Raw genomic sequence first — 23,085 nt, forward strand, 5'->3', positions numbered from 1 at the left:
TTTGTTTTTTTTTTTTCCAGTTGCTTATGTCTGCCAGTTCTTTCGGAAACACCAGTAATGGGCACTGGATCTCATTTTCAACTGCCTTGATCTATTAAAACCAAGGCTGTGTTGTTAAAATGTAGAAACAGTACAGTACTTAAAGTTCTCAGTTCCCCTGCTCTCAGAATTGTAGCTCATTAGTCTCTCACGTCAGGTCTCAGGTAGTTTATATCCTCGACGTTTCACTTCCGGGATTGCTCCGGTGCCGTTGGAAATTCCGCCGGATGTCTGTTACCTTCCTCTTTTTTTGTGTTGGAATTTTAAGCTCCGGTGGATTTCTGGTTAACTGCTCCTCAGATCTCTGCAGGGTAAATCCAGACAGCTAGTTAGACAATCTGTCCAATCTGAGTTTTCTGTTGCACGACTAAAACAACTTTTGAACGTATACATGTTCTACCAAAACAAGTTCCTTCCCGAGGCTATTTTGCAGCGGCACCGGGGCTTTTCCCGGTGCTTAGCGCCACACATGACGATTGTGATTGGTTTAAAGAAATGCCAATAAACCAGAGCACGTTTTTCTCCCATCCCGGAATGCTGTGTGAACCAGCCAGACCCTCCTCCGCAGTGCTGTGGAGGAAGGTCTGGCAGTGCGAGACTAGGTTTCAGGTAAATTCGCACCACGGTAGTCTAGCTTTGCCAGACAATCGTCATGGGCGGTCTCTGCAAAATAGCCTCAGGAAGGAACTTGTTTTGGTGGAACGTGTGTACGTTCAAAAGTAGTTGTAGTCGTGCAACAGAAAACTCAGATTGGACAGATAGTCTAGCTAGCTGTCTGGATTTACCCTGCAGAGATCTGAGGAGCAGTTAACCATAGTCCTCAGAAATCCACCGGAGTTTAAAATTCCAACACAAATAAAGTGGAAGGTAACAGACATCAGCGAAAAGACTTGCATTCGGCAGAATTTCCTGCATCCCTTGATTGAAGCTGAGGTTTCATGCTAAAATGATTGAGTTTCTTAAAAGGTTAGTTCTATCAAACTACAAAAAAAAACATTCTCACAAACTCAACGGAGGTCACAGTTACTCAGGGTGTTACCTCGGGGTGGCCCTGTCAAGAGACATTATTCTTCAGTAGATGGTGGGTTCACTGAAATATTTTGTGTCTGTGGATTACTGTTGAATTTTTTCACATGTAATTTTCCAATACTTTGAGCACCACAAACTAAATGCCATTCACCTCAATTGTATTAAGATAGAAGCAGACATATTCGAAATTGACATCTTAAAACTGTCAGCAGATAAACCCAAAACTATCGGAATGGCCATTGCCACACACGAGTAAACGTTAAGTAGAAAAATGTTTTGTTCATTTTGTAAAATGGGTGATCTGGTCCTTTAATTATACCCACATTACAGTATTTAGGTAGACCTTGAGGAAACTGACAGAAGTAGAAGTGCAGGCCCAGTCTCCACTCTATTAACAGGCAAGGTGCCAGAAGAGGTTTAAGGCTGTATAAATGTATGGACTTTACTTTAATTGGCATAGTTAATGTCTAAAAGCAAACTGATGCATGTGTCAGGAAATGACATATCACATTCCTCAAACAGCAACAATAGGCCACATTTCCTTTGCTCTCTCTTAGAGTGCATTACAGATTGTATGGTCTCTCACAGGAATTTAGTTTACCAAAAAACACACATGGCACTAAAACATAAGGAAATCTAGGCTATGAGATACAAACTAAGTGTGACTGAAGGTGAAAACAATTACGTTTCTTGAGGTCTGTCTCTGTAGCCTCAATGAGAGTCAAAAGCAATGCCATGGAAGTAGTTAAAAATAGAAAGTTATCAAACCATTGTGATACCCACCAATGTGTATCCTGAGACAGATTTTTTTTTTTTTTTTCATCCAGACTTTTATTTTTACATTTCTATTGCCACATGAGAGTGTGGTTTCTCTAAATCTGTCACAAGTAATGAGCCATGAGGCAATGCACGTCTGCAGGAAGTGATGGTTCGGGTTTTCTTTAGATTGTCACAATTGTGAATGTCTTCAAGTTATGTTATATTTTTGGTCAAGAAGCCAAACTTTGGCTTTGTGACCGCAGGATCAAATCGATTCAATCAGGCGGCCGCGGTACAAGGTTCAAAAGTGAACAAGGAGGACTGAGAAATCCCCACACCGTTTAAGACAGATCAACTTGGTTTAAGGTTTTAAAAAGTGTAGCCATGTAATTCCAGATATAGTTCATATCTTGCACAAGTTGCGTGAGGTCTTCAGAATGAAGTGTTTGCATGGGCCAGAAATATGAGCAGACCGGCTGTTGCAGTATAAAACTGTTCCCTTCTAACTTATACGCAGATCTAGAGATAAAGCCTGCTTCAGATCCAACTGCAAGACTGGAAGGTGAAACAGCGGCTACAGTCTGGAAGATGGAAAGGGAAAATGGGAGTTGTGGTGGGAGCAGGGAATGCTAAGGTCAAAGAAAAGGCAGAAAAAAAAAAAAAATGGCACTCTAACATAAGGAAGGTGCAGTGGTCTGGCAGGGGAGGAGGAGATGGAAGAGAAAAGGGGAAAAGGAGGACCAGTGTTTCTTGTTATTGTTCCAGCTTCTGGTGGTAAAGCGGAGTGACCTGGATGAGCGGAGGAGAGCTGCTGAGTGATGGTCCACACCAACAGGCAGAGGATCGCACCGGTTGGACCGCACACCTGCCACTAGAGAGAGGGAGGTTACAGCAAAGCAAAGACATTCAGCAAATAAAAAATGAAGGCATTGTGAGAGCTGTACACCTCAGACAACATAAGGCCAGACAGACTGAGAGGACCCAAGAGGAAATGCACATTAGAGGAGAGATGCTAACATAGCCCAACTTGTGAGCCATCCTTGTGAAAGGAGACACATACTGTAGGGACATGTTGTTATCAATGCCACAACACCAGCAAGTTACAGTTACACGTCCACTGAAAACACAGCAGGAAGACAGGTTTTACCTCTGACTCTCTCCCATCTCACACTGCGTGACAGATAGAGGAGAAAGTTGTATACGGGACCAGGACTCAAAAATTGTGACTAGCTGAGATCCAAATCTCAACAAAAGTTGTTGAATACATTACTGCCTGACATTCTTTATTTAGTGCTATGGATTATTGTGTCAAGAGTAGTTTTCAGACTTTTAAACAGATGGTTGATGTGACCCAATTCTGTTTTTACATGGGCTGATTTATAGGATTTCCCCTGCGTGTCAAGATACCAGATGGGGAGAGAAGGGAGGAAGACCTGAAATCCAACAACCTACAATTCCCACGTAGTGAGCACACACATCACCACGTGAAAGGGAGGCGCTAACAGCATGTGTTAGTCACATACAGTATGATGCAGGAGAGCAGTGTGACAAACCAAAAGGTTTACAGAGCACAGAACACTGCAGAACAATAAATACACGCCACGGTTGGGGACAAATCATTTTCAGGACAATCAATTCAAAAAGTGCAAATAATACACAGTATTTCACTTGACCCTGTTCTTATAAATATCAAGAACCCTCAAGCCTCTGGAGTTAAAACACCCTTCTTTTAAGGTTTGTGTCCATTAGGCCACCCTAGTTCCAAGGAGATGGGGCTTTGTGTAAGAGAAGATAAGATATTTTCCTGAATTAGGTGCACTGAAAGTGAACTGACCCCAACCTTGATAAACATCCTGACTGCAAGCACACATACGTTTTTTTAGATATTTCCCCATGCATTTGTGTCTAATAGACTGATGTGAACAAGAATCTTTGAAATTGGTCCAGTGTTGAGGGAGAACGCAGTGACTGGCCCTCGCGAACAGAGCAGCAATGTAACCTAATGGGCCAATTGGGCACCCTTGATTTTGTCCACTAAAAGTGATTGTTTTTACTACTGACAGGCTCAGATTGTTATGAAAAGTGTCTGACAACATTATCGATCTCATGAGGTGACTTCTTGTCCGAAGCCAGCGGTGTTAAGTCAGCAGAAAGGCATTCTGGGAGTCTGTTGTTTCGGAATAGGCTACAGAAGTTTTAGGCTTGTGTTATCTAAAAGATTTTAAGTGCCATGGCTCAATATTTAAATGATTTCGAGAATGTGGATGAGGTCATTATAATTCGATGGCCGCCCCGTGTTCATTTGAGCCAGACGGACGAAGAGCGGACGAGGGGAGAGAGAGAGAGCGAGAGAAAGAGAGAGAGAGCAGCAGGCGGAGGAGTGTTTCATGCGGTCAATAGGCTATAATACATCCATGGTTTCGTGTTATCTAAAAGATTTCTAATAAAAACAATGGTTCATATTTGCCCCTCTAATCCACAGGTCTCACAGACCTGTGGATTAGAGGGGGGGGGGGAATCCTCTGATGTGGGGATCATCCCTGGACAAATAAAGACCACTAATATCAGGAAGCAACAGGTCCCACTCCTGACAACATCGGCATTCTTCCACTTTGGGCAAAGGGGCACAGCATCATGCACAGCACCCACAGGTAGGGCTGTAACGGTATGGATTTTTACCGCGGTGAAGAAACAACATATCACCATGATACGGCGGTTAACCGCGACCCCCCCCGTTACGAGAGTAGCGTGAGTTAGAGCCAGAATGGCAGGGTGCCTTTAGCGAGTGACGTCAGTGCCGCTGTGGTCGCGCAGCGAGCGCCGAGATCTGGTAGCATATGAGTGCGGTAGTGATGAAAAGCGAGGGGAAAGGGAGATGGCAAAGACAATGTAAAGTGAGTTAAAAGTGAACAATAAAACAACACGCTTCTCAAGACACAGTGGCTTAATCTGTTGTCAATACTGCCGGTAAAGTGAAGGGTGTTAACCCCGAAAAAGCATCGGCTTAAACCTTACAACATGTGTTGCAGCACAGTGTTTCCATTTCAGCTCAATGTAAGAGTCTTTGCTGCGTTTTGCTGTCATTTACAGTCGCGCTGCTTTCTCTCCTATTTCACAGACAGTCCAGAAAGCTCTACTGTCAATAAAGTAAAAAAATAAATAAAAAAGTTCTGCCGAGAGCACAGCGGTCTAGCAGCAGAGCGGACACAGACCAAAGAGAGCGACTCAGCAGTCTGTTTGGTCTTTGGTGTTTTTTGCCCCCAACGTCTCCTTCCAGGCAGCGCGGCAATGGTTACGTTTAGGGTTAGCTGCCTGGAAGGCACCGTTGGAGGCAAAAAACACCATCGAGCAGTCTGTTTACTTGTTGCTCTCTCTACCAATATAAGCGGCTCTGTTTTAGGCTACAAAACCGTGCATGCAGACTAAAATTAAACCATGCTGTTTTGTCGGGATTAAGCTGTAAGCAGGAGGAAACTCTGGACCAATTTCAAAGATTCTTGTTCACATCAGTCTATTAGACACAAATGCATGGGGAAACAGGGTCCAGGGTTAAACCCCCCCACCCTTTAAGACAGGACTTGAAAATAACAGGAACCTATCCTAAACATCCTGATACCACAAAACAGGGCACCTCCATTATAGTACAGTAGGTAACAGTGGGATGCATGTAACTGAGAAGAAGAAAATAAGAAGACAGACAGCATGCCATAGTGATAGCCTAAGCTGGTATGTGGAGTACCTCACATGTTATGGGGCTCTTTTTTCAGTTCGGGGCAGCACTGCTGTGAAATGTGAGGGCAACAAAAAAAAAAAAAAAATAAAACACAAGAAGGGAAAGGAAAACATTTTTAAAAAGGACTATGATGAAAATAATAACGGTAATCAACTTTTCACTTTCAAATCCCTGATTTCTTTACAGACGTACATGCCAGTGAAATATTCCTTAAAAAAGGACAAATCAGAGTGATGTGTTTATCCAGGCACGTGCTAAGGTCCAAAGCATGGCTGTCATTCGTACTGTCTGTAGTAATTGGGACTATGTTCTGGTAAGGATTAAGAAATAAATGCAGTGCAAAAAAGGGAGGCTGACAGCAGGTGAAGACTGATAAATCAAAGGAAATGTGATTTGCTTAGAGTTTAGGATGAGAGGTAGAGGTGGAGGATTATTGGCTCCCCCCTACAATCAGTTGAATCACTATATCACAAACGCACAATCAAAAAAAGGAAAAGGAAAAAAAACTTAAAAGGCTTAATATCATCACCATCACCAAAATAAACAAGTGCATGTCAGCATTCCACGTTCGCCACTTAACCCCTGAACCACTTCTTAAAACCATTAGAAAATGTACTTCTGTCTATTGTCATGGCAGAAAAACAAACAAACTGTAAAGTGGGAAGGTGATTATTCACAGTGGTGTGTGATGTTTGTGTCTTTTACCCAGTGTCCTCAGGCACATCCTGATCAGCCTCTGCAGCAGACGACTCCACATCTGCATCTGTACTGCTCTCACTGCCCTGAGCTGACAGATCACACACAGACTCCGGGCTCACACACTCGCCACTGGAGAGAAAACACACACACACACACACACACACACACACACACACACACACACACACACACACACACACACACACACACACACACACACACACACACACACACACACCATTTAACTGCTATTTTAGAACTTGTGTGTGGACCCCAGTTACTACTGTCCTTGGCCTGTCCATGTGTAATTTGTAGTTTGTAATCAATTAACCCCTATATATTGTACTTATGTGTGTGTGTTTGTGTATGTCTACTGACTTGATATGCTTCTCCAGTAGCAGGATGGCTTGCTCCCTCTCCTCCAGCCTCCTCTTCAGGGAGGCGATCTCCTTCTGCTTCTCCAGCAGCTCCTTCTGGAGACGGTAATTGCTCTCCTCCAAAGTCTCACAGAACGCCTGGAGGGAGTCGGTGACAGAGGCAAGACGAGCATAAAATATGTGCCGACAGTGTAAACAAAAGGTTGAGGGTGGGGGGCCTTGAGGTGTCTGCCTGAAAACACGTCCAGGTCAAATCAAGTAGACAATTTTACAAGCGCTGCTGTAGGGGGACAAGTGAGACATGTTTATTGCCTGCTGTCACCTCAACCTGCCCTCAACACCGAGCTACTTTATATCTTAATGTACGTAAAAATGTCAGGCAGGGAATAATTTAAAAGTTTAAATACAGTGCCCATATGGTATCTGTGGTTTGGCAGTGACTTGAAAACTACTACTTCATACCAACAATTCGATTCTTAATAACAATACTTTCTAATTCTTAAAGTACACGCACGCACTGTATTTTACCTTTCCATTTCTCTTTCCGTCTTCTGTAGTCTAAAATTTTATTTTATTCAAAAATTGTGGGACTTTTGTGGCCTTGATGCAGCAACAGCAGGCTTAGTAAATATCCCTCTAAGAGTCTACAGAATAATGTAGTGTGAAATTCCTGCTATGGACCAAACTTGGTCAGTTGTCAAAGCTACTGTATTAATGTTCAATACCCGGCCCTACTAAAATGACAAGAATGCTTCTTAAAGTGGCATGGATAGCAGCATCAACACACATTCAGTACATGAGCACACATACTTTCATGTATATGCACACTTACTCTGCTCTCCTCCAGACTATCAAAAGGCCCAGGGGGGTCATCCAGACACAGAAACTCTCTCACTGCCAGGCTGTCAAGGAGAACAAATGGTGTAACATGAATGTGTGTGTGTGTGTGTGTGTGTGCGTTTTTAACAGACCAGTGTGCTCCGAAACACAAAAAATACTTGAATAAAAAGTTGGAATTATCAATAATCACGTGACCATTTTGCAAAGCACATAGTTTACACAAAAAGGCTGAATAATTCCATTTAAACGCTGCATAATCATGTCACATACCAGCTGGCAATGTCCTTGTGTGCAACAAGGTTTTGCAAAAAGGCCTGGAGTCCCAACTGTCTGTCTTCCAGGAAGTCGGTGTCATAGTTGTCTTTGAACCACCGCTTAGGAGGCAGCGAGAGGCGGAAGCCTGGGAACATCTCCTTCAGCTAGAACACACACAAACACAGACAGAGTACGGAAAGAGTATCACAAGATCTCTCTTATACAGTTACAGCAGTTCCGCAGACATAAAGCAAAGACAAAATTGGCAAAGACAAAGAAAGACAAGACAAGAAAAATAATGTTGCTCCCTGAAGCACTCACACTTCACTTCTGCATTACTCTAATCAAATAAGTAATAAAACAAGTCTGCTGCCATCTATTCTGTATCCCTTACCAATTGTACACACAATTTACAACTTACACAATTTCATTCTTTTTTCCCATCAAAATATGATCATATATTTGAAATGACACATTAGCTCAGTTTGGCTAAGACAAGATTATAGTTTCACGTTTCAAGACTTTATTGTCAAATGCACAACAAATACAGAGTCATTGGAAATAAAATATTAGTTTGCAGGCTCCCTTTCAACACAATGCCGATAGAAATATGTATAAAAAGAGAAAATCATACAAATAGGAATTTAACACATAAATTAGTGGAAAAGTTCAAATAAAGGGGTAAAATAACAGGAAACTCAGTTGAATTGTTTTGTCTGCATATTGTGTACTGGTATACTTCGTGTTGTGTAAGACAAGCAGCACTGTGTACCATTATGCTGTCAAGCATACTGTAGATCAGTGGACAAAAAAGCCAATTGCAGGAAATAATATCAGCTTGCCAGATATTCTGCTGGTTCTTTAACCCTTTATCTCTGAGCTCCAGCTGCCACTCAGTGTGTCTTTGCCACTGTCTTTTTCCCATTGAATACATGAGCATAGACAATATACGCTACAGCAAATAAGATGTACAGAACACTGTGTTTCAGTGTCCTACACAGAAGGAGAAACGATCACATCATTACACCAAAATATAAAAAAAATATTTGTGTAGCAACAAGCGCCAATGCCTCTGGAGAACCCTGAAGTAAATTACATTGGTAAGGCATTCTCTCGTCACGAACTGTTCCCACAGTCATGGGAGTATGCCAAACCAGACAACTTCTGAAACTACTGCCATAGGTGAAATGTTTGACATGAAAACTCAAAAGTATCTTGTCAAAGTACTATTATAAATAAACTCAATCCTACATGACGAGACACTGCTCTTTAATAAGAACTAGGGCTGTCCATTTACTGTGTACGGTAGGTGGTACTTTTAGTTAAAATTGTTGTGTGCATTTCAAGAGGAATGACTTAATATTGTAGCCTTGGAAAACCCTGACGAACTTCCGGCAAATTTGAGATTTGCTCTGCAAGTCAGTCTGGCCAAAAGCCCATTCAAGCCCATTTCCAATTTTTCCAAATCGAGGCACCAATCACAACCGCTGAGGCAGGCTTTACACCAATCACAACCATTGAGGTGGGCTTTACACGATGATGATAGCGCAGTGACGGCGAGCAGCTTTTTGTTTACATTCAACATGACGGCCACCAAAGATGCTACGTCACCCGGATCGTTGGTCTGATTGGTTGAAGGACTATCCAATGTAGGGCTGCAACTAACGATTATTTTCATAGTCGATTAATCTGTCGATTATTTTCTCGATTAATTGATTAGTTGTTTGATCTATAAAAATGTCAAAACATGGTGAAAAATGTGGATCAGTGTTTCCCAAAGCCTAAGAGGACGTCCTCAAATGTCTTGTTTTGTCCAAAACTCAAAGATATTCAGTTTACTGTCACAGAGGAGAGAAGAAACTAGAAGATATTCACATTTAACAAGCTGGAATCAGAGAAATCTTATTGTTTTTTAATAAAAAAATGACTCAAACGATTAATCGATTATCAAAATAGTTGGCGATTAATTTAATAGTTGACAACTAATCGATTCATCAATTCATCGTTGGACCTCTAATCCAATGCGCCCAGTGGCATTTGAGCGGCGTCCGTTGGTGACGCCCCTTTGGAAATGAGCTGTGAATGAACCTTGCCTACACCCACTCTGAGTTACAACTGAGAAGGGTCTGGTGTCAACCAGGCTATTAATATTGCCAAATGCCTTTGTTGCATAAACTTACTGACCTGACTCTTCTGTTTATTGTCCTGTGCTGACTGCCTCTAATGGAGCCTTCAAAGTCAATCATGACTATATCCATCTCTGCTTTTAATCTAATGTAAACATTGCTTGATAATGTACTAAATCCTCAAAACAGATGTACGCAGATTACGACAAAGTCATTTTTGACTGTGTTTGGGAGATACTGTATTGATAGTAGGGGTGGGGGAAAAAAAAATATCGATACAGCATAGTATATTTTCCGTGGCAATACTGTATCGATACACAGACGCCAAGTATCGGTCTTTTATTATATATGTGTTGGTCAGTTTGTCTGCTTGACAATCCCATTTTGCAGCAATAAAATTGAAGTGAGATGAACAAACAGAGAAATGTATCTTTTTAGATAAAACAGATGTTGGAAAAAAGGTAATAACTTCCCACCCCTAATTGATAACAGGCACTGATGTCAGCAGTTTGCTCAGGAGGTGGGTTGGTATGTGTATACATAAACTTGCACACCTACTGTATTCACACTGGGAACCCTGAGCCATGTGCATAAACATAGAGTAAAGCAATGTTGGGTGAGGTCCAGACTACTATGCCAGATATCTATTATTACATGTCCACACCCCCCTCTCTGTCCTCTCTCTCCTTGTTGAATGTAGGGTGTTCCCATCTTTTGTGCTACATTCTTCTTGCCTGGGGTTATTGTGTCTAAATTCATAAATTGTGAATTTCTGTAGTAGGTTTAATCAATATTTTGCGGGCCTACAAAGATAAGCTTTGTTTGTTTGTTGCAGCTTTTTAACCATCATCTTTTAATTAAATTTGCCTTAATATTTTTCCCTTTTGTAATCTGTGACCGAAATGTCCTTCCCGGAACCATGAGAGACCTGTTTCCCCTAGTTGGTTCGGGCATGTCGGCTATTTGGGAACAGAAGGCTTCTTTGTGTAGCTCTAATCACTTCCACAGTGCACTCAAAAACAAAAGAAATCATGCTGAAAGCAATATGATGGTCAAAAACAGTGTCTGCAAACAAATGATCACAAAAAAAAAAAAAGCTTCACATAGGGCTGAGATTTGGGACTGCACATACTTTTCATTCAAAACATGCATACACAAACATATGTACATAACACACCCAAACACACCTTGTCGTTGAGTCTGGAGAAGTCTGTGTACCTTCTAAAAACAACCCAGCTCTCATCTGGAGTCTTTCTGACCAGGACCTTAAATACCTGTAGCAGAGACAAAACACACAAAGGTGATCTTAAAGCATTGTTTATGACTCCAAAAGTATAGAGTTGTTGCCTTTTGCTAGCACTTGAAGATGATTTGTATCCAATTAATACACATCCGTGTGCTGAGTAAATGTTGACAGTAGACTTGTCATCTCTAGTTTGCGTCACAATGTTTGCTTGTCCTTAGTGAGCATGTCTGTCCCCTTTGTTAAAAGTGTTGTCCTGTCACTATAACTGTAGGAAAACTGATAAAGAGGATCACAGGCTGCCAACCTACATCTCAATATAGGCTGAATAACGTAGCTTAACTTTAAACAGCGCACTTTGCTGGAAAGTTGTGCCACAGATACACAAGTTCAAAAAGGTTATTATGATAAGCCTAGTCTCGCTTTGCCAGACCCTCCTCCAAAGCGCGCTGGAGGAGAGTCTGGCTACTCCACATAGCATTCGGGGATGGGAGGAAAATGTGCTCTGGGAGGAAAATGTGCACTGGTTTATTGGCATTTCTTTAAACCAATCACAATCGTCTTGGATGGTGCTAAGCACTGGAGAAAAGCTGCGGTGCCGCTGCAAAATGGGCTCGGAAGGAACTTGTTTTGGTGGAACATGTGTACGTTTAAAAGTTGTTTTAGTTGTGCAACAGAAAACTCAGGTTGGACAGATAGTCTAGCTAGCTGTCTGGATTTACCCTGCAGAGATCGGAGAAAAGGTTAACCATTATAGTCGTCAGAAATTGACCGGAATTTTAAAATGCCAACACAAAGGAAGCCCAAGGCAACGGGTATCCAACCTAAATGAGTGAAATCCGGCGAACGTCAAGGATATAGACTAGGATAAGCCTATTTTCTGGTTTCATACCGTGAACTTGGCCCTCTCCTCCATGACTTCATACCCCAGCACAGTGGGGGTAATAGGCCTCTCCTCGCCTTGCTGGCTCCCAGCAGGATCTGATATGGAGCGGGGACAGCTAGAGTACTCCACGGAGGGCTCCAGAGTCCCGTTCACCCTGGCCCGGGTCACAGGGCTCTGGGGGGGTGGTGGTGTCCTGCTCCGGCTACCTCTGTCCACGCAGCGGGATTGGTGCTGGGTACCTAATCCTCCACATCCTCTTCCGTGGTCCTGCCCAGTCGAGAAGCTAGAGACGCTGCCTAGTGATGAAGCTCGCTGTGGCCGCCTGAGCTTGCTGCTACCTCCTGACAAAGCTCTGTCCATCGGCACAGGGACAGGCACAAAGGGTGATGCCATCTTCCTGAGCTTTATGCTCCTTCCCTCCCCCCGCCACCACCGGTGCAGTCAACAAGGTTCTTCACACTGACACTGACCTCGCCTTTCTTCAGTGGTGCAGCATGATGATGAAGTGAAGCAGTAATGCTCACTCTGAGGGGCTGATGAAGACTGAGCACCCTGTACAACAAAAGAAAAGAATAAATTGGTATGTTCATTGTATTTACCGTCATCAATATTGACTATAAGCTTCCTTAAATACAGGCTGAAAAAGTTGGATCCTCAGATTTCCCTTAAAACGTACACAATTGAGGGTACCAGACTGTAAGGGCAGATGAATTATTGACATGAGCCACATGCCATTCATCATTTATAGATTTGTGCATTATGTGAATAATTCATGATGGAAAAAGCCTTTGAAGATCCGTAGATGATTAGTGTGTCAGATCATCTTGTCAATTGATTAGGTTATATCCACTTGTTCCATTATAAGCTGGACCCTTTCCAGTTAATGCAAACAGGAACAAGCCATGATGCTTTGGTTTGAGATAAAGGCAGAGGAACCTGCATGTTGGTTTTCATGGAAGAGCAGGGCCTGAAATCGATTTCTGCTCAGATTGAGAGACTGGCAGCTACCTGTCAAACGTGTTCACATTAATTCAGCATTAGTGGAGCTTAGAGATGGCAGTCCTGTGTCTCTGTATGACTACAAATGAAAACACTAATTACATACTGGTAATGCACATGTCAATGCCATATCAAGGCCAAGGAGGACAAAAGAAAAACTAATTGAAACAATAATGAACTAGTAAATATAGGCAGTCAACAAAGTGACACTGATGATATTTACTGCTCATGCTGCTCGCTCTCTTGACTGCAGCTATTTTGGTGACGAAAGAGGTGGGACTAGAGCCAGCATGGCAACAAAACGCTGGCTGCCTACTTTAATTAACGTTATACTTTTAAGTCACATTTTTACGCTTGAGCTAACTTAGCTAAGTCAAGCAGTTAACGTTAATAGTTTAGCTAGCTAGCCTTTGGTAGGTGAAGTTAGCAAGCACGCACGCTTACCTAACTGCAAAAGATAACTTCCTTTTACTGAACAGTACCAACACCATTAACAAAATGTGGTAAACCACTTTTAAAAAATCATAATTTCAGTCACTGCAACAGCTAGCTAACGTTAGCTAGGTTCGTAACGCTAACGTTATGCTTACTATTTAAAGTTAACGTTACGCCACTCCGAACAAAGTAACGTTAACGTTGAGCTAACTGTTACCTAAAATATTGTTAAAATGAGACTGCTTCTAATACAAGATGCATGCCGAATCGAGTAGCAATTCCCAAATGTTTGTTAAAGGTCTTCTTTTATTTTATTTTAGGTACCTTTATGTTGCCAATAATAAATAGGGCAACGCTTTCCTCCACACCACTAAAAGATAAGGTTATTACATTACCTTTACGTTAGCTAGTAAGCTAGGACGGGCAGCCAAAGCTAAGATGACGCATGATGATAACAACCTTCGCTTACCGTAGGAGGCCAGTATCTGTCCCCTTCAGAAAATAAATTTAATATACACATAAAGCCCGACGTTTGATTGTCCTGTTGCTGTAAATCGAATGCACTATATCCTCCTCTGCCCTGTTCATGTTCATGCACGGTTGAATTCAGACCACGACAAGTGCAGTGTTTTAAGATAGCCAGCTGAGGGTGCTGTAACATAGCCTACAAAATATTAAACCGCACTGTAATGTAATTCTGCAGCAAATAAAAATGAGTTGTATTGCTATACTGTAACCTCTAGGAAAAACCGGATTGGTAGTGGTTGTCAGCGCTTACCATGCCTGGTCAGCACATGCTCACACTGCACAACATGCAGTGTTAGCTCTTTGTCTTTTTCATTCTTTACAGCATAGGTTTAAAGTTAAAAAATAAAATAAAAATTAACCTGGACAGAAATTATGTGAGAAGGCTATATATATTTATGTGAAGTAGCCTGGACACTTGAATGAAAAGTCCAGCTTGACCCAACTTGCAATATCCCTAATGTTCATCCCCATCACTGTTTCCCCCTAAAACCAAATACATTTTTTAACTCATAGTTGAAAAAAAAAAATCTTTCAAAAGGAAGTTATACCTTATGAATGACTAAAATTAGAATCTGTTGTTAGCCTATCTAATGGCAACAATATTGGCAGTAGAAAAAGCAGTGGCTCTCAAACTAAATCATTCAGCATGGAAGATTAGGTTAGCTCACATTTTTTAAATAGAAAACTTTGCATTGATGCATCTAAGATGACAAAATGCAAACACTACAACCACAGACCTTCTGCATGCACATACAAAAAAATTAGCATTCATATAATAGCTGGTGCAAGCCTTATATTTTGTGAGCAGCAGGACAATTAGTGACCACACATTATATGACTATGAAAATGTCTTTAAATATGTTATTTAGTAATTGACTCCATGCATGGTTGGTCATGTTGCATCTGTCTACTGAAGAACTGCAGCTGGAAAAAAATGACCCGCAGATCTTTGTCATTGATAGCAAATAATATCCCACTGTAGTCAGCATCTCAAGTGTACTTTACCTTTCCAGAGTTATACAAACAAAGAACTTTGAATAGCTTAATGTATTTCGATTCACAGTGCAGTTGGTCAGAAATGTGATTATCACATTTGTATAGTGATGATGTTTCTGAAGATTTTGGCTTAATCAACTGTAGACTGCACCTTGTCTTTATCACTCATCCGGCCTTTTATTATGTGGGATATCTGTGGTTGGTGACTCTTACTAAGCACACCCTTTGACACAAGACATGCACCCAAAGCATAATATGGGTGGGTGTGTCTTTCACTGATGGGTGTGATTTCTAGATACTTTCTCAGGCTGCAGCCAGACTTTCTTGAGCTTGGGTGTGTCAGACTGTAAAATCACACAGAGGTGGCTCAAACACACAACACGTCTTACTTTGACTGAATCATTCCAGATCACTTGTTCCCCTTGAAGAAGAGTCTCTGTCAGTAAGTACAGGATCTGTCATTTGATTTTGATGGGTTAAGGTTAGAAGGGTGATAGCAAAAGATAACAGGGGTCAACCAGGCAAGGAACAGTTCTTGATTGATGCCCTTTTCACCTGGTTTCCAAAGGCAACAGTGGTCAAGTAGTGATGAGCAATATCTGTGATTCTGGTGAGTTTGGTGACATTTCATTTTTGTCTAAGAATCTAAATCGATTTAGATTTACATGTATCGGTGAGTGAAAAGATTCTGATAACTTAGGAATGGGGATTGGTCTACAAATTTCTGGGGAAAGGAGGGTGTTGTTAGATTACCAAACTGTAAAATAAAATACCAATGCAAAAGTGTATTCTAAAGGTTTGCACAAGCTGCATTTTAAGACTTAAAACTATTTAATAGTTGGCAAATCAAACCAAGAGGCTGAAAACTTGGATTTCATCAAAGGGATAATATGAATTTAGTAGCTTCCTCTACTTTTCACTTACATAGTTATTTGTTTTTTATATAATCAACGAAACATATCTTGTCAAAACAGGAGAGTGCAACTTATCAGATAAAAATATATGCTACAGTTTATAATGTGATGAATAATGCTCTGCTCTGCCTCAGGCACAATGAAGGCATCAACCCCATCCAAGACAGCCAAGGCCAACACCACCTTCTCTCTGGCTTTGTTTAAAAAGCTGAGTGATGACAACAAGACAGGGAACATCTTCTACTCCCCTTTCAGCATCTCTTCAGCCCTGGCTATGGTGATGCTGGGGGCCAGAGGAAACACAGCCACACAGATGTCAGAGGTATAATACACACACACACACACACACACACACTGAAAATGAACTGTTAAAAAGTTACAGTTGCATGTAAGCACCCATTCGGAAGTGTTTGTACTGGCACGCATTCAAATGTTATTGCAAGTCAGATATTGTTCATCATGTGTTTATACTTGCTGCACACCTAATCGCCCTTCGGGGACACAAATAAAGTTGAAGTTGAAGAAGTTGAAGTTGATCATGGTGTTGGAATTTCGCAACTAAATTATTGCATCAAAAGAAAAAGATGTGGGTATGGTTTTTTAGTTTGTCTTACTGTAATGAAAGGAAAGGCATCTCCCAAGTAATATAATATATAAATATAATATAAAAACATGAGTAAATTATTTGTTGTTGGGTTTTGGTCCAAATTTCCACTGGGAAAACTTTGACCTAATTGTCTGGCAGAGTGGGGTGTGGCAGGAGAAAGTGCCCATACATGCATTACTATTCATTCTGTCTCCCTGCGTCATCAGAAATGGCAAGGATCTGTTCTGTTCTGCCTTGGAATTACAGTAAGATGAATAGTTAAATTCCTCTGTGAGTTGTAGACCACAGAAATGATGAGCACAGGAAAGCCAAAATGGGAACGTTATGGTCCTGTCTTATGTTAATTTCAGTGGTGGAATGTAGCTTAGTACATTTACTCGAGTGCTGCAGTGAATTACAATTTTTAGGGTCCTTGTACTTTACTTGAGTATTTCCATTTTCTGCTACTTTATACCTCAACTTCATTCCATTTCAAAGATAAATAAAGTAGTGTTTGCTACATTTAGTTGTAGCGGGTAGTTGCCGGTTACATTTTCTTACTTTTCAGACTTTGGGTTCATTTTGCTGTCAATACTTCTGTTCTTTTACTTTAGTAACATTTTTAATGTATGAATTTCTTTTACAGCGTGGCATTGCTACTTTAACTAGTAATTAAAAGCACGTGGATACTTCATCTACCACTGAGGGAGTTTAACAGTGAAACTGTACTGTTACAGCAATGTACTATGCAAATCACAAATCTTGTGAGTTAAAGGAAACTATAATTGAAAACAATAAGGAAAAAAAAGGGACAAAAAGCTAGGATCAGTTTGTACACTAAATTGTACATTATTACCATACCCTTGCACTGTGCATATGCTGTAGTATAGGAACATAGGAATGGGAGTTGCAAAATTGGTTGCCTCATCATTTGATTTATTTTATGGTTATTGTATTGGATACACTGGCATCCAACAACCTGGTTTGGATAAATTATGCATGTGTGGTTTTGTTCCCAACTGTTGAACACATGGGATGTCGATGTAGCAATGACTGGGCCAGATGTGAAGACGCTGATTAGAGCCATAAATGGAACAGAGCCAAAGCATGGGGCAGCTTCACAGTTTATTTTTAATAGTGGTTATAAATTGTGGTTGTAAATGTAAGGCGTTAAGATATTACGATGGAATTTTACTTCTGACTTTCTCGGTTAACAAAAGAGTATAATCATGAATGAGAGCCATCAGTTAGGGTGAGCAAAACGTGTGTGTACGTGTATGCCTTGGTGTGTATGTGTGATTCAACATGAGGCTGTAGAGAGGTTTATTTAGTCACCAGAGTGCAGTTGCAACGCCTCAGTTTTAGTTAACCTGTGCATCAATCTGCCCTGCCACACACACACACACACACACACACACACACACACACACACACACACACACACACACACACACACACACACACACACACACACACACACACACACACACACAATGTTAAACTTGATCCTAATGATAAGAGAAATTACCATTTGCACCCCCAGGTCCTCTGCTTCACGGAGACAGAGAAGCCGAAGCAGACGGGAGCAGAGCAGATGCAAACGCATTCGACGGTGCAGTCGGCGATGCAGTCGCAGATGCAGACGCGGATGCAGATGCGGACGCAGATACAGCAGACCAGCAGACTGCCACAGTATCTGCTCAAGGTGGTAACAAACCCAAAATTAATGAATTAAATGATTAATGATAAGGCTTGGTGGGGCCATCTGGTGAGCAAATCTGAGATTTTGGTTTTACACACTTAATTTCCCACTGGTTTGCGTGCTTATTTTCTATATCTCGCTGCATCTTTTAAAACAGAATTTGAAAATATGAAGTGTAACGTGAAGTTTAAAACAGGAAAACAAGCAGAATTATTGTGCAGATGGAAAATTCAGTGTCTGGAGACAGCAACAAAAGCACACCATCCAAATTTTTCTTTGGTCCACAATGAAGATAACAGTGTAAAATAACATAATGGTGGGGAATTGTCTGTGTAAATGCTTAAAAAAAATCTCCCTTTTGGGTTGTTTGATATTAATTTTAATGGTTGTAAAGCTTTTGTTTGGTCTGTTTTTGCCTTTTCCATATTCTTTCTGGAAGGTGCACACAAAGAGAAATTAAACTTCTGAAAACTTCTGGATCGTGGGAGGTTTTGCTGAAAGTCATTCTAATTACAGTAATTAATGAGAACATTGACGCCAAAATCACTGGGCAGCATTCTAGCACATAGACCAATTGAGAAACAATGGCCAATATAGCATTATCCAAAAAACTGACTCTGGAACAAAATTTTGATTTTTGGCCTACATTATGGACTCATGAAATGTAAATTGCTTTTAAGGTGCTGAGAGTTTTTAGCTGTCTCCCTTGGCAATGGTGTCCTCAACACAGTGTATGCAAAACTGTATCATGGAGCACCAGGGTTAATGATGATTTTGGTGTCCGTTCACATCATTTAACAGGTAAGCTGACCACCATCGATCCATATTAACATACTGCAATATGTGGCTGTTTGCAGTGCCTGAAACCCCAGAATGATCAAGATGATGTCCATGCAAGCTTTGCCCAACTGCTGAGTGAGCTCATCAAGGCAGACGCTCCGTATGCCCTCAGTCTTGCCAACAGGCTGTATGGGGAGCAGTCCTACCAGTTTGTTGAGGTGTGTGTAATTACATGTTCAGCTCTCAGGAAATCAATTTTTAAAATAAGAGAGTGCTGTTCTACAAAATCTGTTCTACTATGTTCTTAGAACTTAAAACTGTCAACATACAAACAAAACTCATGTCAATTACATAGTATTCCTTGATGTCTCTTTTGTTTGTGAATTGGGTAATGGGAGTATTTCATTTTGGTGTGAGTATTCAAATGTGCTGTTTATGATTCCAGGATTTCTTGGCAGAAACCAGAAAGCACTACAACGCAGAGCTGAAGTCTGTGGACTTCAAAACTAGCGCAGATGCTGCCAGGGTCAACATCAACAGCTGGGTGGAAGAGCAGACCCAAGGTAGATCTCACATTAACATACACACACTCATGAGTATATATTACATACATTGGAAACTAAATCTGTGGCCAGTAACAGTTAACAATAAGTTACACAAAATCTTGAGTAGTTAGCAGGTAACAATTGAGGAACGAATGAGGAACTAACTGCTAGTGAACCATTAGTTAATGAGTAACTCCTTATCAAATTGTATAGACTAGCTAATGATAAGGGAATGGTGTATGTACATGATCATTTAGGTAGGTACGTGTAGGTAGCACTGTTTGAAGTTTTTGTTTGCATTTAAATATCACTACCAGGGAGGGAATGTTTGACCCATATTTACTTTATGTTTTGTGTCCTTTTATGGGTTTCTATAATAGTTGTTTCTCTTTTCTACAATTTTCTACCATTTGACTTGTTTTCGGATTTTATATTTGAGTGCTCTGTTACTCATGTTGTGCCTCTCTAGTTCTTCCTTTTCCAGTAGTGTTAGTGCATCTAGAAGTTGCAGTAGAGTAAGAAATCAAATTTTCCTGAGCTTTGGATGAAAACATTGCGAGAGCTTGTGTCTGTGCCTTTGTCTTAATGATGATGTCTTCGCTCATTACTGTTCACCAGGTAAAATCAAGGACCTGTTGGTCCAGAATGTGGTGGACGACTCGACCATCCTGGTGCTGGTCAATGCCATCTACTTCAAAGGCAACTGGAACAAACAGTTCAAGGAGGATTCTACAGTTGATGCGCAGTTTAGAATTAACAAGGTAACACCGCACAAAACCAGCACTGGATGGATAAACACTAAGGGGCAAAAGCAGCCGTCTGGGTTTGGAAACTGTTACACTTGATGATTTAGCATGATAGTGCACCGTTTACCTGAGCACTGTAATGCTGTAGCTGGAATGTGCAAGACACTCTGATAGTGGACCGTTACAAAGCTAAGTTATTTAGCTGGATGGAAATTTACATCTTGAAAGTCATACTTATTATGTTGTACCATGTTTGTAGTTTGAACTGCTGCAGCTCAATGAAACCACTGGTATGCAAACTGCAGCAGACTAGAAAAGCCAATTTTAGTCCTATTCTTCCCTGAATGAAAATAAGTTTCAGGACAATGCATATGTACCCATTGGTCATTGATTTTGTGGATTATCCTGAAAAATATCCCGTAGATGTGTTCCCCTGCCATTATGCGCTTGATCCCAGAACATTCCTTTGGTGTTCGTCCGAGGAAACATTGTCTAGTGAAATATTTCACCAGATATACAAAATGTAAAGATATCGGGCTTCCATCGTAATAATAAAATGTTTAATTTGAACTATGAAATCGGACCTATGATGTCAACAAGAAAAATGAATGTTCTGTTTGCTGTCTTCAGAATGACACTAAGTCGGTGAAGATGATGCGGCAGAAAAGTAAATTCCCTCTCATTGCCATTCCTGAGGCCAACTGCCAGGTAATGTCCATGTTTTTCAACAGTATGGTTTGTCTGCCATGCAATCTGATATTTCAGTAATTTAAGAACAGATTCCAATAGCATGTAGTGATTAACACTTGGTTCCATTTTGAAAATGATCAGTGATTGAAACCATCTGACTTATGGTTTTTAAAAGATTCTCCATACATGTAACTAATCAGATTATCTGAAAAATAAAAAACGTAATGTGTTTGGACAGATCCTCGAGATGCTCTATAAAGGGGAGGAGCTCAGCATGCTCATCTTCCTGCCTGATGAGATAAAGGACGACACAACAGGCTTGGAGAAGGTAGGACACACATACACACGCAGTGAACAAATGCACAGTTTTAAACTTTAAAACACTAATAATTGTTATTGTACCCACACTAGCTGCAGAGGGAGCTAACCTATGAGAAATTTGTGGAGTGGACTCGTTCAGACATGATGGGCCAAACTGAGGTCCAGGTGGGGCTGCCTCGGTTTAAGATGGAGGAGACGTATGATTTAAAAGATGTCCTGACCAGCATGGGCATGGCGGACGCTTTCGACGTCACACTGAGTGACTTTTCTGGTGAGACATATGCCATATAAGCTGCATAATTATTTTAAGAGCACAACATATATGAACAGACAAATAAAAGAGCACCACTTTCCATGTTGAAATGTCATTAAAGTTGCCCTGCAACACGTATTTCATTACTTTGTGGTAATGTCTGAAGTTCTACCATGGACTCTGTAACATTTTTTGTGGAAAAAATGCCTTGGTTACCTTGTTTCAAGCCATTCTAGCGTGGTATAGAAAGCCTGCAGGAAGACTCGATTTTTGCCAATTCTCATTAATATTCAACGAGCTAAGCTGCTTGACTCTGATTGGCTAACAGCTAGCCAATGAGAGCCTGGCTATCAGCATCCTTTACCCAGCGCAACTGGGCGAGCTCATGAATAGTAATGAGCTCAGGCAACATGACGTCAGACTGACCAGCTTTTGTAATTGGCCTGATTTTCCCGCTTATTTCTTTTCAGTGGCTAGAGCTGACAGAGGAGGTAGCTGTTCATTTTCACATTCACGACATAACACAAACACATATGGATGGACCTAATATATTTAAAAAAATACAAGTAAAAACGGTTTTGTGTGGCAGGGCACCTTTAAATGATCAGTCTGTCCCTAAAGGTTGCACTTGAAATTTAAACATCAAGCACGCCGAAAACATGACATCAGTTATGCAAAACACGAAGTAGTCTGCATTACTGATTTACTGAGTGTGCATGGTAAAGCAATGGACTCTCTCTCTCTCCTGTGCTAACAGGCATGTCTCCTGCCAACAACCTGGTACTGTCAAAAGTCGTCCACAAGGCTTTCATAGAAGTCAACGAGGAGGGAACTGAAGCTGCTGCTGCCACTGCTGCTGTCCTATCAGAACGCTCTGCAGTGATTCCTGCCACGTTCATCGCAGACCACCCCTTCCTTTTCTTCATCCGACATAACCCCACCATGAGCGTTCTCTTTGCCGGACAATACTGCTCCCCTGAGTGAGCACTACTGTACGTCCTGTAGACATGGACAGATTATAAGACAAGGGGGGGCCCTGGGCACAGAGATGTAAAAGGCCCCCCACATCTCCTACATCAGAACAAGAATCACAAATTCAAACAGACACCTTGTCTATATGGTAGTTTTGCACCTCTTTGTAGTCATTTTGTGTCTCTTTATGGTAGTTTTGTTACTCCTTGTTTTGCATCTCTTTTTTACGACGGAGCATTAGGGCCACATCAAAGGAAAAAAAATGAGGAAGGAATTTTTTTAATTTATTTAGCATTTCGAGAATAAAGTCGAAATGTCGAGAATAAAGTCAACATGACGAGAATAAAGTTGAAATACTTTTTCGAGAATAAAGTTGAAATACTTTTTCGAGAATAAAGTCGAAATGTCGAGAATAAAGTCAACATGACGAGAATAAAGTTGAACTATACCATTTTGAGAATAATGTCAAAATGTCGAGATTAAAGTTGAAATGACGAGAATAAATTCAACTCCTTTATCACTTAATCACATTAGAGCGACTGTCCGCCATGCCAGCTGCCATGTAGGCAACATCATAGATATGGCTTACATCCTTGGAGTGCCACGCTCGCCTGAGTGCTACTCCTTCAGGA

The 23,085-nt window shown here is 41.0% G+C and overlaps 2 protein-coding genes across 8 annotated transcripts; one reads left to right on the forward strand and one right to left on the reverse strand.

Moving 5' to 3' along the window:
* Positions 1-1,327: 1,327 nt before the first annotated feature.
* snx16 (sorting nexin 16) lies at positions 1,328-14,078 on the reverse strand. 5 transcript variants are annotated; one of them, XR_004896848.1, is made up of 9 exons: positions 13,890-14,078; positions 11,993-12,538; positions 11,045-11,131; positions 7,747-7,895; positions 7,469-7,538; positions 6,638-6,774; positions 6,266-6,395; positions 5,572-5,609; positions 1,328-2,698 (listed from the first exon to the last, which is right to left on the reverse strand). XR_004896848.1 is itself a non-coding variant. In XM_035999328.1 (9 exons), the coding sequence occupies exons 3-9, from the start codon at positions 12,377-12,379 to the stop codon at positions 2,581-2,583; spliced, it is 1,071 nt and encodes a 356-aa protein (XP_035855221.1). In that variant the 5' UTR covers positions 12,380-12,404; positions 12,530-12,538; positions 13,890-14,077; the 3' UTR covers positions 1,328-2,580. The 5 variants fall into 5 exon arrangements, 4 of the variants coding, with proteins under 4 accessions (XP_035855221.1, XP_035855223.1, XP_035855224.1 ...); XM_035999328.1 differs by lacking the exon at positions 5,572-5,609 and having other exon boundaries at positions 6,266-6,388; positions 11,993-12,404; positions 12,530-12,538; positions 13,890-14,077; XM_035999330.1 differs by having other exon boundaries at positions 6,266-6,388; positions 13,890-14,077.
* A 1,165-nt stretch (positions 14,079-15,243) lies between these two features.
* Positions 15,244-22,670, forward strand: LOC116055731 (leukocyte elastase inhibitor-like). Of its 3 annotated transcripts, XM_031307731.2 has the most exons (11): positions 15,268-15,386; positions 15,513-15,554; positions 15,993-16,180; positions 17,988-18,149; positions 19,004-19,144; positions 19,372-19,489; positions 20,090-20,232; positions 20,848-20,925; positions 21,146-21,235; positions 21,319-21,499; positions 22,239-22,475. In XM_031307731.2, exons 2-11 carry the CDS (start codon positions 15,533-15,535, stop codon positions 22,463-22,465), a joined length of 1,350 nt encoding a protein of 449 aa, XP_031163591.1. In that variant the 5' UTR covers positions 15,268-15,386; positions 15,513-15,532; the 3' UTR covers positions 22,466-22,475. The 3 variants fall into 3 exon arrangements, with proteins under 3 accessions (XP_031163593.1, XP_031163591.1, XP_031163592.1); XM_031307733.2 differs by lacking the exon at positions 15,513-15,554 and having other exon boundaries at positions 15,244-15,386; XM_031307732.2 differs by lacking the exon at positions 15,268-15,386 and having other exon boundaries at positions 15,393-15,554; positions 22,239-22,670.
* Positions 22,671-23,085: the final 415 nt, after the last annotated feature.

This window comes from Sander lucioperca, chromosome 1 (assembly GCF_008315115.2).
Source record: "Sander lucioperca isolate FBNREF2018 chromosome 1, SLUC_FBN_1.2, whole genome shotgun sequence".
Taxonomy (NCBI): domain Eukaryota; kingdom Metazoa; phylum Chordata; class Actinopteri; order Perciformes; family Percidae; genus Sander; species Sander lucioperca.

What these genes read in the sequence shown, in the direction of transcription:
- snx16 (XM_035999328.1), bottom strand. Translation starts at nt 12,379, where the DNA reads ATGGCATCACCCTTTGTGCCTGTCCCTGTGCCGATGGACAGAGCTTTG. An exon ending in CACAAGGACATTGCCAGCTG is followed by an intron (nt 7,539 to 7,746) that starts GTATGTGACATG and finishes TCTCCTTGACAG; the next exon opens with CCTGGCAGTGAGAGAGTTTC. An exon ending in CTACTGGAGAAGCATATCAA is followed by an intron (nt 6,389 to 6,637) that starts GTCAGTAGACAT and finishes TTTTCTCTCCAG; the next exon opens with TGGCGAGTGTGTGAGCCCGG.
- LOC116055731 (XM_031307731.2), top strand. Translation starts at nt 15,533, where the DNA reads ATGAGCAATATCTGTGATTCTG. An exon ending in CGCAGTTTAGAATTAACAAG is followed by an intron (nt 20,233 to 20,847) that starts GTAACACCGCAC and finishes TGCTGTCTTCAG; the next exon opens with AATGACACTAAGTCGGTGAA. An exon ending in CACACTGAGTGACTTTTCTG is followed by an intron (nt 21,500 to 22,238) that starts GTGAGACATATG and finishes CTGTGCTAACAG; the next exon opens with GCATGTCTCCTGCCAACAAC.